The following is a 15,042-nucleotide window of genomic DNA, read 5'->3' as shown; positions in this document are numbered from 1 at the left end:
GCTCTCTAGGTCCCTTCTGCATGCGTGCTTGGTCACTCAGTTGTGTCTGACTCTTTGCAATCCCAAGGACTGTAGCCCATCAGGCTTTTCTGTCCATGGGATGTCTCAAGCAAGAATACTGGAGTCGGTTGCCATTTCCTTCTCCAGGGGATCTTCCTGACCCAGGGATCAAATCTGGGCTTCCTGCGTTGCAAGTGGACTCTATACCAACTGAGCCACAAGGTTTCGACAAGGGCACTAATCCTGTGCATGGTCCCCACCCTCCCAACCTAATTACCTCCCCAAAGCCCTATCTTCTGATAAAACATTAGGCTTTAACACAGGAATTTGAGCAGGGCAGGGAGGACACAAACATTCAATCTGCTGCCCTCAAATAATTAGCCAACATTAAGTGTCTAATCTATAAAATGGAACTAGGGTATCCATAAAATTGGGAGATTGTGGCTAAGATTGAAAGAAATAATTCATTAAATATCCTACCAGGTATGTAAGTGGGAGCACATACGTGTGTGTGTGTGTGTGAACTGTCCTTCTCATTCCTGCCCTCCTCACCATCTTCCTCCTCTCCACTCTAATTGGGGGTTTAATGTGAACCATGCACTGTCCCATAAGCCTTACAAACCTTAGTCCTCACAAGAACCCTCGGGTGGGTTCTGTGGCCACCTATGGTTTACAGTGTGAGAATGGAGGCCCCACAGGCCAGCAGATGGACAGCCTGGCTTGGAGACTGGTAAATCTCAGCCCATAGACCATGCTGAACGTCATGGCCATGCTGCCTCTGAACCCCATCCTTCCTGGCCAGTGTGTGCCCTGCAGGCCCTGGAAGGTGCTCTATCCAAACAGGGCATCCCTCCAGCCCCTGCTAGATCCCAGGATGGAATGAGAAGTCGAGAGCCCCTTAGTAATACCTGCATCACTGAGTCACGGTGGGTTAGGAAGTCAGGGTATGACCTGGGCCTGGCCCCATGGCTTCTCTGCCAAGCCCTCTCTGACTTAGGACACAGGTTGGTATCTGCTTCTCTCCCTTCGGAGCACTGCATCATATGAGGCATAGGAAGAACCTTGTTGCCACTTTCCCCAGGGCTGGCCAACAATCCCACCCCTCACCCCCCAGCATCCCCTCACGGAAGGCAGGGGTGTCTGAGTGTATACTGAACCACAGAGTGGACCCTTGCATCTTTTCCCATAGGGCGACTCCGGAGGCCCTCTGACCTGTGAGAAGGACGGCACCTCCTACATCTATGGGATCGTGAGCTGGGGCCTGGAGTGTGGGAAGAGGCCAGGCGTCTACACCCAAGTGACCAAATTCCTAACGTGGATCAAAGCCACCATGGAGAAGGAGGCTAGCTTCTGAGGTGTCTTGTGAGGCTCACAGCCCGTCCTGTGAACACCCAGACAAGGCGAGGCCCTGTGGGCAGCAATGGACGCCCCCGGAGCCTCTGAGCACACAGGCTCTCAGCAGAGACCACTGCTGCCCAGCCCAGGGCACCAGGGACCGGCATGGCCCCCGCTTCCTCAGGCTCCCTCCTGGGAAACCCAGAAATGAGAGAATCAAGCTCAAGTGCATGACATTTGCTTCCCTTCCAACAACTGTAGCTTCTAGAAAATCAGTGTTCACAGCCTGCCTTCACTTGGGACACTGGCAAGTGAGAGCCTTCAGACGGCTCAGCCTCGGTGGGGGTCACCTTTACGTCTTTACTCCTCAGACACTCAAGGTGCACGACAGGGCGCGCCACCCACTGCTAGGTGTTAGAGGACCAAACACAACATTCTCCACCCACTTTCAGGGAGCTGTTATTTTAATAAGGGAGGGCTAGGGCAGGGGCGCCGTTTTCACAGCTGGCTCCGACTGAAGCCATGTCTCTGGCGTGCAGATCTCCTCTCCAGCTTCTCTCCCAAGAACCAAGGGTGGACGCCGCCCACTCAGAACAGTGGGGCCTTCCTCCTTTTGACGTGCAGAATCTCGGTGGCATCTGGGTTTACAAACCCGCTCTGATCATCTCTGGGCTCCACAGCCTCCGGCCCCCCCTGCAGAAACCAAACACACCTCCCTGAGTGAAGCGGAAGCTCCCACAAGACAAGCTGTCTAAAAAGCTCGCCCTCTCCTTCCTTTCTCCCTCTTCCATCCTCCCCAAGAAAAAGGAACCTCATGGCAAGAAAAAGAAAGCAGCAGAGCCCATCTCTCATTTAGACGGGGCGCCTTTCTTCTGAACAAAGTAGGGTTCAAAACCCAGACTGTGGTAGACAGTGCAGCTCTGACCCCTTCCGCGCATGTAACGAGCAAGCAGTCAGCACAGCCTGGCCCGCGTGGCCAGGATTGATGTAGCCCCGGCACGCTCGCCTCCGAAGAACTAATGGCTGTGACTTCAGAGAAAACCCCGCAGGAAGTTAACCCAGGTGTCATCCGCCTGGTCATCTCAGACCCATGAAATTAGGCACCTTGCCTGAGCTGCATTGCACGCATCTTTAGAGCCAGCTAACCTTTGGCCAAAAATAAAGTTTGAAAAGAAACAATTGAGTTCGCCTTTCCCCCGTGGCCTTGCCTGCCAGCCCGCTACTTACATAAGCCCCTTGGAGACCCAGGCCCCTCGCGTTGGCCAGTTCTGCAGCCCGCCGAGCCATTTCCACTTTGTAGGAGCCAGGAGGTGTCCAGCCAATACCTCTGGTCAGGTTCAAGTCTGATTTGTACTTGACCTTGGGGGAACGAGGGAGGCAAGAGGAATAGGTCAGCAGGGCCTAGAGTGCAGAGGCTTAGAAAGGCTGCCCGGGGGACTATGTTGTTAGTGAAAGCAGGACGTGGGAGCCAAGCCGCCTTACGCAGGAGCTCCTTGGCACTGCGGATGCGCTGTGCTGGAGGTCAGGCCAGCATAGCGCTGTCCTCTGCACTGCTCTACTCAAGGGGGCTGCAGTGAGGGTTCAAGGCTGAGCTCCTATCTAGACCTGCTCTGTAACCTTAAGGAAGTCATTTCCCATTTAGGGGCTTCAGTCGCCTCTCAGAGATAAAGGGCCCAGGCTGCTGACTGCTAAGATCCCTTGGAAAGAGTGTGTACGTGCCAAGTCGCTTCAGTTATGTCTGACTCTTTGCTGGACTGTAGCCTGCCAGGCTTCTCTGTCCATGGGATTTCCCAGGCAAGAATACTAGAGTGGGTTGCCATGCCCTTCTCCAGGGAATCTTCCTGACCCAGTGATCGAACCTGTGTCTCTCACATCTCCTGTACAGGCAAGCAGGTTCTTTACCACTGGCGCCACCTGGAAAGCCCTGGGAAGACTAAGGCACAGCAATCAAGACCTTGGGCTCTCACATTAAGCCATATGGGGCTCAGATTCCAGACCTGCTACTGATTGCCATGGGATCCTGAGTAAGTGACTTCATGGCTCTAAGCCTCCGGTTCCCCATCTGTAAACCAGCTGGCTGTGAGAGCCACGAGGCACAGCATGGAAAGCATTTGGCACGGAGCCTGGCCCACAGGAAGGACTCGATACACTGGGATTCTTGTGATTTCTTCTGGCACTATCATCTCAGGTCTCCTAGGTTCTATCGCAGCCCAGCTCCTCCCTGAGGGTAACACGGGACGTGGGATTATGGACACCTCTGATGAAGAGAACCAGAGGCAGGGCCTAGGCCTGAGGGGAGGGCAGCTCACATCGCTCTGCAGCCGGTGGGCCTTCTGCGCGTGTTTCAGGCCCAGCTGCTCCGGGTCGCAGGTGGGCTGGGGCAGGGGCTGCCTGTAGTGCACGTCGCTGGCCAGCTGCTGGCTCCTCTTGGCCTGGAGGAAGCCGGGCTGGTCTGGGCGGCTGTGGAACTGGGACCGACTCTTGGCGAAGTCCTTCTTGTACTCGTTGTCACTCTGGAGTCTGCCGACGCTGAGGAAATGCTTCGTCCTCGGGTCGTCGTTGATGCTGCGGTACCCTATCTGCAGGCCCCGGTCCCGTAGGAAGGCCTCTTTGTACCGGAACTGCAGGGCAGAGGAGCAGAGAGGTGGTCATGGGCGCCCCCCTTCCCTCCAGGGCCGGCCCTCGGGATTCTCAGCAGGAAGTTCAGCAGTGGGTCAAGGGCACCGCTTTGGATTCAAGTAGGCCTGGGATCCGGGTTTCCCTCTGTTTCCTTTAGCTGTGTGGCCTCGGGTCAGTTACTGAGTCTCTCTGAGCTTTGGTCTCCCCACTTGGTAAAACGGGTGTGAAAATGGGTGCGGGAACCTCCACCCCACGGGATCTTGAGAGGATTCAGCGAGAGGGGCTGAGCTTCATGTCCTGCACAGGCTCACGTCCACCCAGCGGCAGGTGACGGTATTGCTGTGGTAACAGTTAATCCAACAGCTAAGGAGTGCACCCATTCTATCAGCAGCCACTCATCCTTTGATTCTTTCCAGCTTTCAGGGACCCGACTCAGTGCTCCTCAAACCATATATAGTGAAAAACGGGACTGAGTCACTTTCTTTTTTAAAATTTCCAATCCATCGAAGTCCAATATGTAGTCCTTCTGCCTGTGATTGCATGTGTGTGAAATCACACAGTCTGACTCTGTGTGACCCCATGGACTGTAGCCGCCAGGCTCCTCTGTCCATGGGATTCCCCAGGCAAAAATACTGGAGTGGGTTGCCGTGCCCTCCTCCAGAGGATCTTCCCCACCCAGGGATCAAACCGCATCTCTTATGTCTCCTGCACTGGCACTCGGGTTCTTTACCGCTAGCGCCACCTGGGAAGCCTGTGATTAGTATGTAAAAAGTACCAGGTGCATTTGATAAACCCAAACTGGCCTCTATTCTGCTCAGCCAGAGGAGTCCACCCATCTCAGGCTTGGAGGCCAGAATATCTCATTGCTAAGTGTTGCTAAATGCTTGGTTTCTATACTTGTTTCACTTTGAACCAGTGACAAGTTGTTCATGAATGATCATGTATCTAGTTAGTAATGTCTTCCTATCTAGTTAGTGATGTCTTCCTCTTCGATAGTAACAGCTGCCATGCTTTGTCCTCTTGCTCTGTACATGACACTGAACCATTTTGGTTACATTCCTACATCAATCCCGGGCTTCCCTGCTGGCTCAGCTGGTAGAGAATCTGCCTGCAATGCATGAGACCGCGGTTCTATCCCTGGGTTGGGAAGATCCCCTGGAAAAGGGAAAAGCTATCCACTCCAATATTCTGGCCTGGAGAATTCCATGGACTGTATAGTTCATGGAGTGGCAAAGAGTTGGATACGACTGAGCAACTTTCACTCTCTCTACATCAATCCTGTCACCAATAGAGACAAATATTAGATCTCTATTTCATAGGAGAAATTTTAGTTCAGAGGATTTAAGCAACTTGCTCAAGACCACAGAGCCAACTCCTAAGCAACTGAGGCAGGATCTGAACTCAAGTCAATCTAGGTGGGAAACCCAATCTCTTTCTATTCCATAGTGCACTTCAGCTTTGAAAAAAAAGGTCCCTTTATTGAAGGTCAACAAATCAGTCCTCTGCTAACTGAATTTCTAGTTTCTGTCCACATGCATCAACATTTAAGAACGCCTCTCTTGAAGGAGAGGAAATAGGAATAAAACCTTCCCTAATTCCAAATTTCTGGCTGAGATGCTAGAAACTGAGGCCAACTTTTATTCCTTTCACTTGAAATACTTTCTCAGCTTTGGTTCCCAGTGGTCTGCCTTTCAACAGAACTGGGGAAACCAGAGTGACACCTATCAGAGACAGAGGCAGGGAGGGAACGTGAGGTCTTACATCACTGGCGATTTCCCTCGATGCCCGTGCCGTCTGGAATGGGATGGCATCCAGCCTGAAGTCGTAGCCGCCAGCCCGGGTCTGCTCCCAGGAGTGTCTGTAGACTTTCTAGTTGGGGAAACAGAGAAATGAGTGAGAGGCAAATGGGCAGCTCCATGCCTCCATGTCTGCTAGGTCTCAGAGGGAGTAATTCCTATACAGGTACCCTCTGTCTTGCTGGCGCCCAGATGGCAGAGCCCATGGCCCCATGGCCACCCTGAGGACCTCCTCAGCTCTGGCCATGAAGGGCTTTGGCTCTAAACGCTCAGCCAAAGCCTGAGCATCAGGCCCTGCTCTTGTGGGTCTCGGGGTCTGGCTGATTTGCTACACCCTGTGGGTACCAGATGCCCCTGTCCTCCTTCTTCCTGTCTTTGCTTTCACTCCAGCACCTCAAGTTTGCAGCTTCCAGCTGCCAGAATGCAAAGTTAAAGAACCCTGTTTCTCCCCACATGCTGTTGGTCCTATTCCTTGGGTCCTGGTACCCTCATGTTCACGGGCTCCCCTCAATTCCTGGGGGCCCCTGGGCCACCTTGATGCCACATCACATTATCCCTGTGAAGCGTGCTGCAGCCCCCATGCCCTCCTGGAGTCTGCACCGAGAGGAGAGCCTTCACCTGAATTAAATTGATCGTCAGGAACCTGACCGAGTTCCTGACCCCTGCATTTCACATCGTCCTCTTTTATTTCTCCGCCTTTCAAGTTGTTCTTGCACACCCTCCGGGAGTCTGTAATCACATCCTCTTAGTCCTCAGGTAGACCCACATCACCTACGGAGGCATCAAAACCTCCCGTGCCTTCATGTAGCTCATATATTTTTTTTTTTCAAGATAAGGGAATGGCTCCATGAAAGGAGTCATCTGGAGATCCCAGCGGAAGGCTGTCCTTTATTCTGTCGCAGAGAAGGGAGACAGCAGGTGAGGCGCATCGCCAGCAGATGACAAAGTGACAGCCCCAGACCATTTCGGTCGCTCACGCATCTCAGAGCCACGGCAGGTCAGGGGGCCCTTAAGAACCTTACTTTTGTCACTTGGGAATAGAGGTCAAGGCTGAGACTCTGTTCTACAGGGGATTGGGGGGATTAAGCGGAGGAAGAGTGGCAGAGAAAAAAGCAGAGTGCCCTCATGCCACCCCACAACCAAGCCTGGAACTAGAGGGGACCACAGAAAGCTTGAGCCAAGCGTGGTGGAGCTCATTGTTTGTTAAGTCCTGCTGCTCATCATCACCTTTACCTTCATCACTTCTTCCAGTCCCAACATTACAAACCAGAAGCCAAATGCCTACTCTGTTGATGTACCTAGAAATAGAGAACTAATCATCGCTAAGGTCATCACCTCATTAGCAGATCACAAACAGGATTAGATTTCCTGGGTCGTCGTTGAATTTAGCGGGGAAGGACTGAGAGGTATGTAGAAGGTGAGGCGGAATTCAGATCATGACAGACAACCAGCCCCTCTAGCATTGCGTTTCCTTGTTTTGATGGTCGTACAAATTAATTAGACTAGGAAGGAGAGTCAAAACCCTTATCGTTCCTTGGAAAGGGGTCTGTCAGCGCCTCCCTAGTGAGATTCTCCACCAGATCTGGGCTAGGAAACAATACCAATCTTTTCACAGCATCGAACTCCAAGGTCACCCTGCTTTGGTGTCAAGGTACCCCAGCCTCCGAGTCTCTGTAACTGGGGGTCAGCTCAAGTGTAAGTATGGTGCAGGCGCTCAGTCCTGGCCACCTCTTTGCCACCCAATGGACTGTTGCCCCCCAGGCTCCTCTGTCCATGGGATTCTCCAGGCAAGAATACTGGAGCGGGTTGCCATTTCCTCCTCCAGGGGATCGTCCCAACCCAGGGATTGAACCCGCCCTCGTCTCTTACGTCTCCTGCATTGGCAGGCGGATTCTTTACCACCGCACCACATGGGAGTCAACTCAAGGGCAGGCCCAGATTGGGGTTCTGCCCGAGGCGCTGGCTCCCTGTCTCCCCACCCCGCTTCTCTCTGTATACTATTTGCTTGATTGTCATCGCTTCCTCCCTGAGTTTTTTTTTTTTTTTTTTAAATTCTGTTGAGGTTTTTGCCTTGCCACTGGGAGTCTTTAGATTCCGCAGGCTCTTTGATTTGGAACCCTGGGCGTTCCTCTTCTTTATCACAGTGGGCACAGCTTTGCCCTCATCCTCACACATTAGAGTCATTTGATTTTTAGTTATTTCGGCTGCCTTACACATCTCAATGGCTTTCTTTGCCCAGGAAGGTCACTTTCCCTCCACATCTTCCTCACAGAGCACTTGATCCAATTGTGCGTATCCTACACGCCCCCGAAGAAGTGCTCTTTCAAAAGAGGTTCATGAGTCCTCCATACCCGCGTGCCCTGGTGGCTAATTTCAGCTCCGGGACTCTGCAGACGGGCACCCCTTGTGGAAGGAAGGATGCCTCTGCCACCAGCCCGGGGTGGCTGTCCTCCTTAAGTCGGGCCCCCGAAGGACTGGCACTTCTATCCCAGTGTCCAGGGCAATGGGCCTCCAGGAGCTCCTCACGTGGAGGCCTGGCCTTCCCCTATCCTTGAAGCATTAATGAGATGGATGTTTTGTCCGAGCTCCGCTGAGGGGGAGGTCCCGCTTCCCCAGATGGAGGTCAGCCCACCAGAGCTGCTGTTCTAAAATTATCACCTGCGCATCCCTCAAAAGCATCAAATGGTCATAATAACTCATATTTACAAAGCAGCAGCACATTCACCGTGTGGGATCCCACAGGGCTTTACAAACGCAACAAACTAACACACACGCTAACTAGAAGGCGCCTCTTGCCGACCCCTGTGAGGCGGCTACCTCTGGGGTGAGCAGCAGCAGCTGTTGATCTGCACGGAGCCCCAGGACACAATGGCCGGGCCAGGGCGGGAAGAATGGCCGGACTCTGGGAGGCCCCGCGCGGCCCCAGCCGACACACTCAGCCTGTGTTATTCTGATCTGACAGCGTCTTTTGATTCTGCCGCCTCGGTACCTGTTATCCCAGGATCACAGCTTTGCCGGCAGAGCGGCCGCCTATTCTATTACGACCAGGGGCCTCCGACCCCTGCCAACAACAAGCCTGGGCTGAGGAAACAGCATCTTGGAGATGCATGCAAAGGGCACACATCCAAGGGAACAGACGTGTCGGGGGCCACAGCCTCAGGCACAAAGGAGCGGATTGTGTTTGGATCCCATGGACTACAATTGCAGAGTCTTTCTAACCTGCAGAAAGCAAAGAAAGCGCCACTCGGTCTCCAAACTTACAAGGCTCTGAATGGCTAAGGAGAGGAGTCTGGGGAACAAGCAGAGCAGGCAGAGCCAGGGCACCACTCCTCTGACTGGAGCCCAGCACCTGACTGAGGTCTTTGGAGTCATGCCCAGCACTGAGATGCTAGGGCTGACAGAACCACAGGAGTCGGCTAGCACAGCTCCATCCCCATTTTGCAGCTGGGGAGACTGAGGCCCAGCAAGAAAAGTAGCTCAAAGTTATACATGCCATTTATCCTACTCTCAGTCTAGGGTGCTTTCTGTTCCCAGCTCCCTTCCTAGGAATTCTTTCTAAAAAAAAAAAATCCCATTTGGGCACAGATCACATTACAGAAACGGGCACACGCCACATGAGCGGCCGGTTCACTTACATCGCTCAGATTCAGGGCGTTGAGGCGGGCTCTGGTGAAATCGGGGTGGTCGGGCACCAGGGTGTACCTGTGTCGGGATTCCGCATCCCCCGACCTGTACAGGCGCTGCAGGGAAGAAGGCTCACGGTAAATGGGAAACCGCACTTGCTGCAGTCAAGGTGAAGCGGGGCTGATGCCCTTTCCTGCCCCTCCCACCCCAGGGTGCAGAAGCTATTTTGCACTTGGAGAGCATCCCTCCAGAGGCCACCCAGGAAGGGAGGTGCCCGAGTGGCCAGGGTCAGGTGGTAAGGAGCTGGTTTTAAGTATTTAAAAATATTCATCAAGTTTTGCTCCAAAAGGGTCACAAACCATCATCCTGGGTTGCCGTACCTGTGTTTCACAAACAGTAAAAGATGGGTGGATATTTCAGAGGATCTTTGCAATCAGGCATTTGCTCAAGCTTTTTACTAGTAACAAGACGCCTCAATGCCTTTGTTACTAAACATTAATAAAAATAATAAAAAGACATAGCAGCTAAAGAACCTTAAGCACCTTAATATCTCTTAAGAAATTTAAAGTTTTCATAGTCTACCCTGTGTCCCAAGAAGACACAATTTTAGAAATCAAGCTTTCTCTTAATGGCTATCTTTAGGGCAGTCATCTAAGAACTGCAAATAATTTTAGGAGGTGGTTGAGTCTCATCTAGTTTTACAGAGGAAATGTAATATTTAACATTCCAACCCTTTCCCAAATTCAGTTTGTGTTTTGCAAACATGAACTGGTCAGTACCGCACTTGGACTCTGCGAGTAGGGGGCAGCTTTGTCAGTGTGCAAAAATCCAATCCCTGGAGGATTTCAGAGAAGAAAATATGTAATTTCCTATTCTTCAAAATTAATACAGGAGAGAGGAAATGGGGCTAAATTTTACAGTAGAAAGAAGTTCTTTATATAGCTGCTTTTTTTCCTAACTGGCTTATGTTAAGATTTAATTCCATTATTATCTATGGACAATTAAGATATATATGACCTAGTGTTTGGTAAGGGTCCATCAACAATACTTAGTATTACTATTGTGATGATTATGAGTCAAACTAGGGACATTTACTGAGAACTTACTATATTCTAAATACTTGCTAAAAGCTTCATGAAGTTTTATTTACTTCATCCTCATTTAATTCACTCCATCTTATGAAATGGTTGCTATCATTATCTTTATTTCCAATAAGGGAACCATGGCTAGAAGACATTAGAAAACTGACCCAAGATCGCCTAGGTAAGGGACAGAAGGTTTGCACTTACATCTTAAGCACTGGCCACTGTGCAGCCCTACCCCCTATTAAGCCTGGGATGAGTGAGCAGAAAACACCCACCTCATTGCAATGCATGTAGCTGTTCTTGGCATGAACTAGGTCCGGGGAGTCAACCACTGTGGTAAACTTGATGGTGTCTGGTTTTTCACGGTATTTGGTCTGTAAGAGAAAGACCAAGACTCTCAAGAAACAATCAAACACCACGCATTTTTCCAGATGCCGCTTTACCCTAGTACCAGATGTACCAATGACATGCTTGGGAAAGAAATCTCTCTTCTTTGTGGCCACCTCACCAGCATACAGAAGAGATTCAAGCTGCCTCTGTGATAAGGACCATTTTACAGGTATTTACATTCTTGAAAAGAGAGGCTGCAAAATGCCAAAGCTCATCACAAGAAAAGGAATTCAGTAGATGGAAGGATTCAGCCTTAGGTCGGCCCTGCCCAGACCCTATTCAAGTAGATTCTGTTATTAAGGAACTAAAGAAGGCAGTGCCATGCTCGCAAGGAGTTCCCAGGGCAAGAAACTCTGGGTCATCAACATGGGGGCGGGGGGGGGAGTTCAGTTAATGTAACCATCTCTGGGCAACTTTTAACACCCTCTGAAGTCAGATAACCCTAGGACATTGAACTGAGTAAACTCAGGAGACGGGTGGCAAACCCTCTCCTTATCTCCATGAAAATAATGGGTCAGGTTAGATCATAATTGTACATAAAACATTTGTTGGTCATCCTCTAATGATTGGAACAAGCCTTTAACTCGCCAGCAAGTGAATTCACTGGGAGCCAAATCTTGTTCTGTTTTGGGATTTGATTGCAAATAGCCCCAGAAAGAAATCGGGAGTCCAGTGTCATGGGCCCTCCCAGGCTCTCCAATCCATCTGCAAGTTCCCTTGTCAGGAGGAGATAAACGCCAGGGTGTGTTTGTGGTAGAGTCAGGTTAATGATACCTCACTGATGAGTTCTCCGGCCTTCTTTGCACTTTCTATCTGTGGGGAACTCAGCGCCAGCCATCCTGTCCCCTTCATGCCCATCAGGTCCGACTTGTAGCGCAGCTGTGAGAAGAAAAAAACACTGGCTTTTATCAGGAAAGGGTTGCAAACCATTGTGGCATCCATAAAAATGCTTCATCACAACATTTCAATATCTTCATTTGGGTGAGTTCTGCATGTCGCCAAGGCAAACTATTTGAGTTTGTGCATTCTGCCCAGAATTAAGTAACGGATCACATGTAAGATACAAGCAGGTCCCACATGTAAACTGGCTGGATTCCAAGCAGAAGGTTGTGACCTATGGGAATGATCCCTTAAGAAAGATCTGAGATAGACACCCCAGCCCACACATCAGCCTTGATTATTTGGTTTCATTCTGGCAGTGAGGCGATTGACCGCCTGCCTAAACAGAAACGTTTTACACACTTTCAGCAGATCAAAGGGCTTTGAGCTCTGGATCAAACCTGCTGTGACTCAGGGCAAATCACTGTACCAAAATGTGACTCAGTTTCTCTCTGTGATACCCGAAGGTCATGACAATCCTCTGTTCTCATGAAAACACCTGAGAGTCCTGAGGGGTAAAAGATATTCTGTGTGTTAGATTTGTTTTTTTCTTTGCAGTGGTGGGGAAGGGGCAGTTCTTTGCAGGACTCTCAAAACTGCAACAAACCTGGCTACAACTGGGGAATGGTGTGTAAACCACCTTAATATTTCTATGCCTCAGTTTACCCCTCCTCCTCTGGTTACTCAGGATTTGCCTACATTGCACAATAGGCTTAAACTTTAGCCATTTTCCTCCTCTTAAGGACTTGGAAGATCAGAACCACAGCATCAATTCCAGGAAGAAAATAGTAAGTGGGGTTTTAAGACAATGGGCCTGATTAGGAATCTCCTGAAATGTTTAATCTTATTACCATTCCTTGATCTGCCCACCATTACCTACATTGAGACAGTCTCTGAAAAAGCTTTTCTTCCTCTCCATATGGAAATTAGGCATTTTTAAGGAAGAAAAAGGACTCTCTAAGGAAATGTGAAATTTGGAACTAAACGAAGTTGCTGGCATTTCTCTAATTTAGATACAAGCTCTGCGGTAACGCAAAATACCCGCTCCTGAAATCAGCCTTTCGGCCTTTTTAGCTTTCTTTCATTTCAGGAATCACAGTGCTCCTCACAGCTGGCCTCAAAGAGGGTCCGTTTCTGATCTACTGTCTGCTGGCTAAGGCCCCTGTGCAAATCCCACTCTGCTTTCCAACTGCTGAAGGGGGACATCACTCGGGTTTGGGAGCACGTTTCAAAACCCCATGTCAGTGAAATTGCTTTTTATACCGCGATCTTTCAGTCTACACCAGCAAAGCTTTTGCCTTCCACTCTGATAAAGAACAGAGAAAATTGGATAAATTTCTAAGTTAGAGAGAATAATCCTACAGGGCCTCTTCACAGCCGGGCCTTGCTCCTTTCATAAGTGAGATGAAGTGGGGGCGCATGCTTTCAACTTGCCTTTTGTTGAGCTGAACAGTGCGAGCGCAGGTGAGTCAGAAGGCAAGACGCAGGTTCCCCAAAGATCTGACTGCGCCTCCGACTCGCTTATAAATGGATTGTCTATTGATATTTCTGCTCCCAGCCCCGCTTTGACTATTCACGCAGACCCTAAAAACAACACGCCTGCCCGAGACCTCACCATAAAAGAGGGGAGGAGGAGCAAGGAGGGTAGTCAAGGAGAATTGGCCCAAAGATGGTTTCCAAGAAGGATTCTAAGATAATAAGAGATCTTCTCAGGCTGCCCAGCTGTACCTTGCTTCCCCAAGTGGCAGCCTCACTACTTGCCCTTGTACATATGAAGGCCTGGATGCCACCTTCAGAGTCACACGTGAGATTCCTGGTGCCCCCCATTCTGGAGACCCAAAAGCTGTAGCTTGTAACCCTTGAGCTCTAACAGGAATTACATAACCAGGAGGTGCACCCAGGAGGTGGCCAGGGGAAGGGGTATATTTGTCATATTAATAATAAGAATCACTATAACAACTATCTTGCAAAGGGTGTGGTTTGCTTCAGACTTCATTTGGGGCTTCTCTGGTGGCTCAGACGGTAAAACGTCTGCCTGCAATGTGGGAGACCTGGGTTCGATTCCTGGGTGGGGAAGATCCCCTGGAGAAGGAAATGGCAACCCACTCCAGTACTCTTGCCTGGAATATTCCATGGACAGAGGAGCCTGGTAGGCTAGAGTCCATGGGTCAGACACGACTGAGCAACTTTCATTTTCACTTTCATTACTTCATTCAGTCCTTGTGCCATTCTCAAAATTCCCAACTATAGAACAATCTGGGGGGTTAAATGCTCAGATTCTCAGATAAGTCACCAGCTGCTGTCCTTTGGGACCCTGTGCAGGTGGTTCTTAAGAGAACCCTCAAGAGCCAGAGCGCCTGGGTTCCTAATCTAGCCACCAGGGGGAGCCAGATAGCGCTAACTCCAGAGTCAGGAGCCCAGAGCCAGGCTTTGGCTCTTAACAAGACATATGGTCTTGAGCAAGTCATTTCCCTGGCAGCTTATGACCCTGAGCAAATTCCTGAAAATTTATAGATGTGTTAGTTACCACATCTGTAAAAATGGAAGTACTTACAGTACCTACCTAGATACTACATGAGATCGTTCATGCAAAATATTTAAATAAATGCCTAGCCTGAGATAAGCATTCCGTATTTCTTAGGTATTGTTACTGTCATTGCTGTTATTTCTGATGGGGAAACGGAAGCCGGGGAAGCTTAAGGAGTCTCCTGAGGCCTTGCAGCCATAAAGGCTGGGGCCAAGACTGTCCCCTTGACGGTCCCTTCATGTGCTTTGCAGGATGCCTGCAGCCCTTATGTGAGCTCGCAGAGAGGAGCATGGAGTGGCAGATTTGGAAAGGACAAAGAAATGCTGGGCTGGAAGAGGCAGAAGCTGGAATCAAGATTGCCGGGAGAAATATCAATCACCTCAGATATGCAGATGACACCACCCTTATGGCACAAAGTAAAGAGGAACTAAAAAGCCTCTTGATGAAAGTGAAAGTGGAGAATGAAAAGGTTGGCTTAAAGCTCAACATTCAGAAAACAAAGATCATGGCATCTGGTCCCATCACTTCATGGGAAATAGATGGGGAAACAGTGGAAACCGTGTCAGACTTTATTTTTGGGGGCTCCAAAATCACTGCAGATGGTGACTGCAGCCATGAAATTAAAAGATGCTTTCTCCTTGGAAGGAAAGTTATGACCAACCTAGATAGCATATTGAAAAGCAGAGATATTACTTTGCCAACAAAGGTCCATCTAGTCAAGGCTATGGTTTTCCCAGTGGTCATGTATGGATGTGAGAGCTGGACTGTGAAGAAAGCTGAGTGCCTG

The 15,042-nt window shown here is 50.0% G+C and overlaps 2 protein-coding genes across 6 annotated transcripts in view; one reads left to right on the top strand and one right to left on the bottom strand.

Moving 5' to 3' along the window:
- The window catches only part of HABP2 (hyaluronan binding protein 2), a 35,502-nt gene extending 32,991 nt beyond the window's left edge, over positions 1-2,511 (top strand). The window contains exon 13 of the mRNA XM_010859312.1: positions 1,190-2,511. Coding sequence (XP_010857614.1) covers positions 1,190-1,354 — 165 coding nt within the window. The 3' untranslated portion in view covers positions 1,355-2,511. The remainder of the gene's footprint in view (positions 1-1,189) is intronic.
- Positions 1,782-15,042, bottom strand: part of NRAP (nebulin-related anchoring protein) — a 75,471-nt gene continuing 62,210 nt past the window's right edge. For all 5 annotated transcript variants that reach the window (XM_010859313.1, XM_010859316.1, XM_010859315.1 and 2 more), the window contains 7 exons: positions 11,624-11,728; positions 10,735-10,833; positions 9,386-9,490; positions 5,716-5,823; positions 3,645-3,956; positions 2,563-2,694; positions 1,782-2,028 (listed from right to left, as the gene is read on the bottom strand). In XM_010859313.1, the coding sequence (XP_010857615.1) occupies positions 1,924-2,028; positions 2,563-2,694; positions 3,645-3,956; positions 5,716-5,823; positions 9,386-9,490; positions 10,735-10,833; positions 11,624-11,728 (966 nt within the window). In that variant the 3' untranslated portion in view covers positions 1,782-1,923. The remainder of the gene's footprint in view (positions 2,029-2,562; positions 2,695-3,644; positions 3,957-5,715; positions 5,824-9,385; positions 9,491-10,734; positions 10,834-11,623; positions 11,729-15,042) is intronic.

Source organism: Bison bison, unplaced genomic scaffold (assembly GCF_000754665.1).
Source record: "Bison bison bison isolate TAMUID 2011002044 unplaced genomic scaffold, Bison_UMD1.0 scf7180017864456, whole genome shotgun sequence".
NCBI lineage: Eukaryota > Metazoa > Chordata > Mammalia > Artiodactyla > Bovidae > Bison > Bison bison.
Note: the sequence above shows the minus strand (reverse complement) of the source record. Positions and strands in the feature narration are given on the sequence as shown.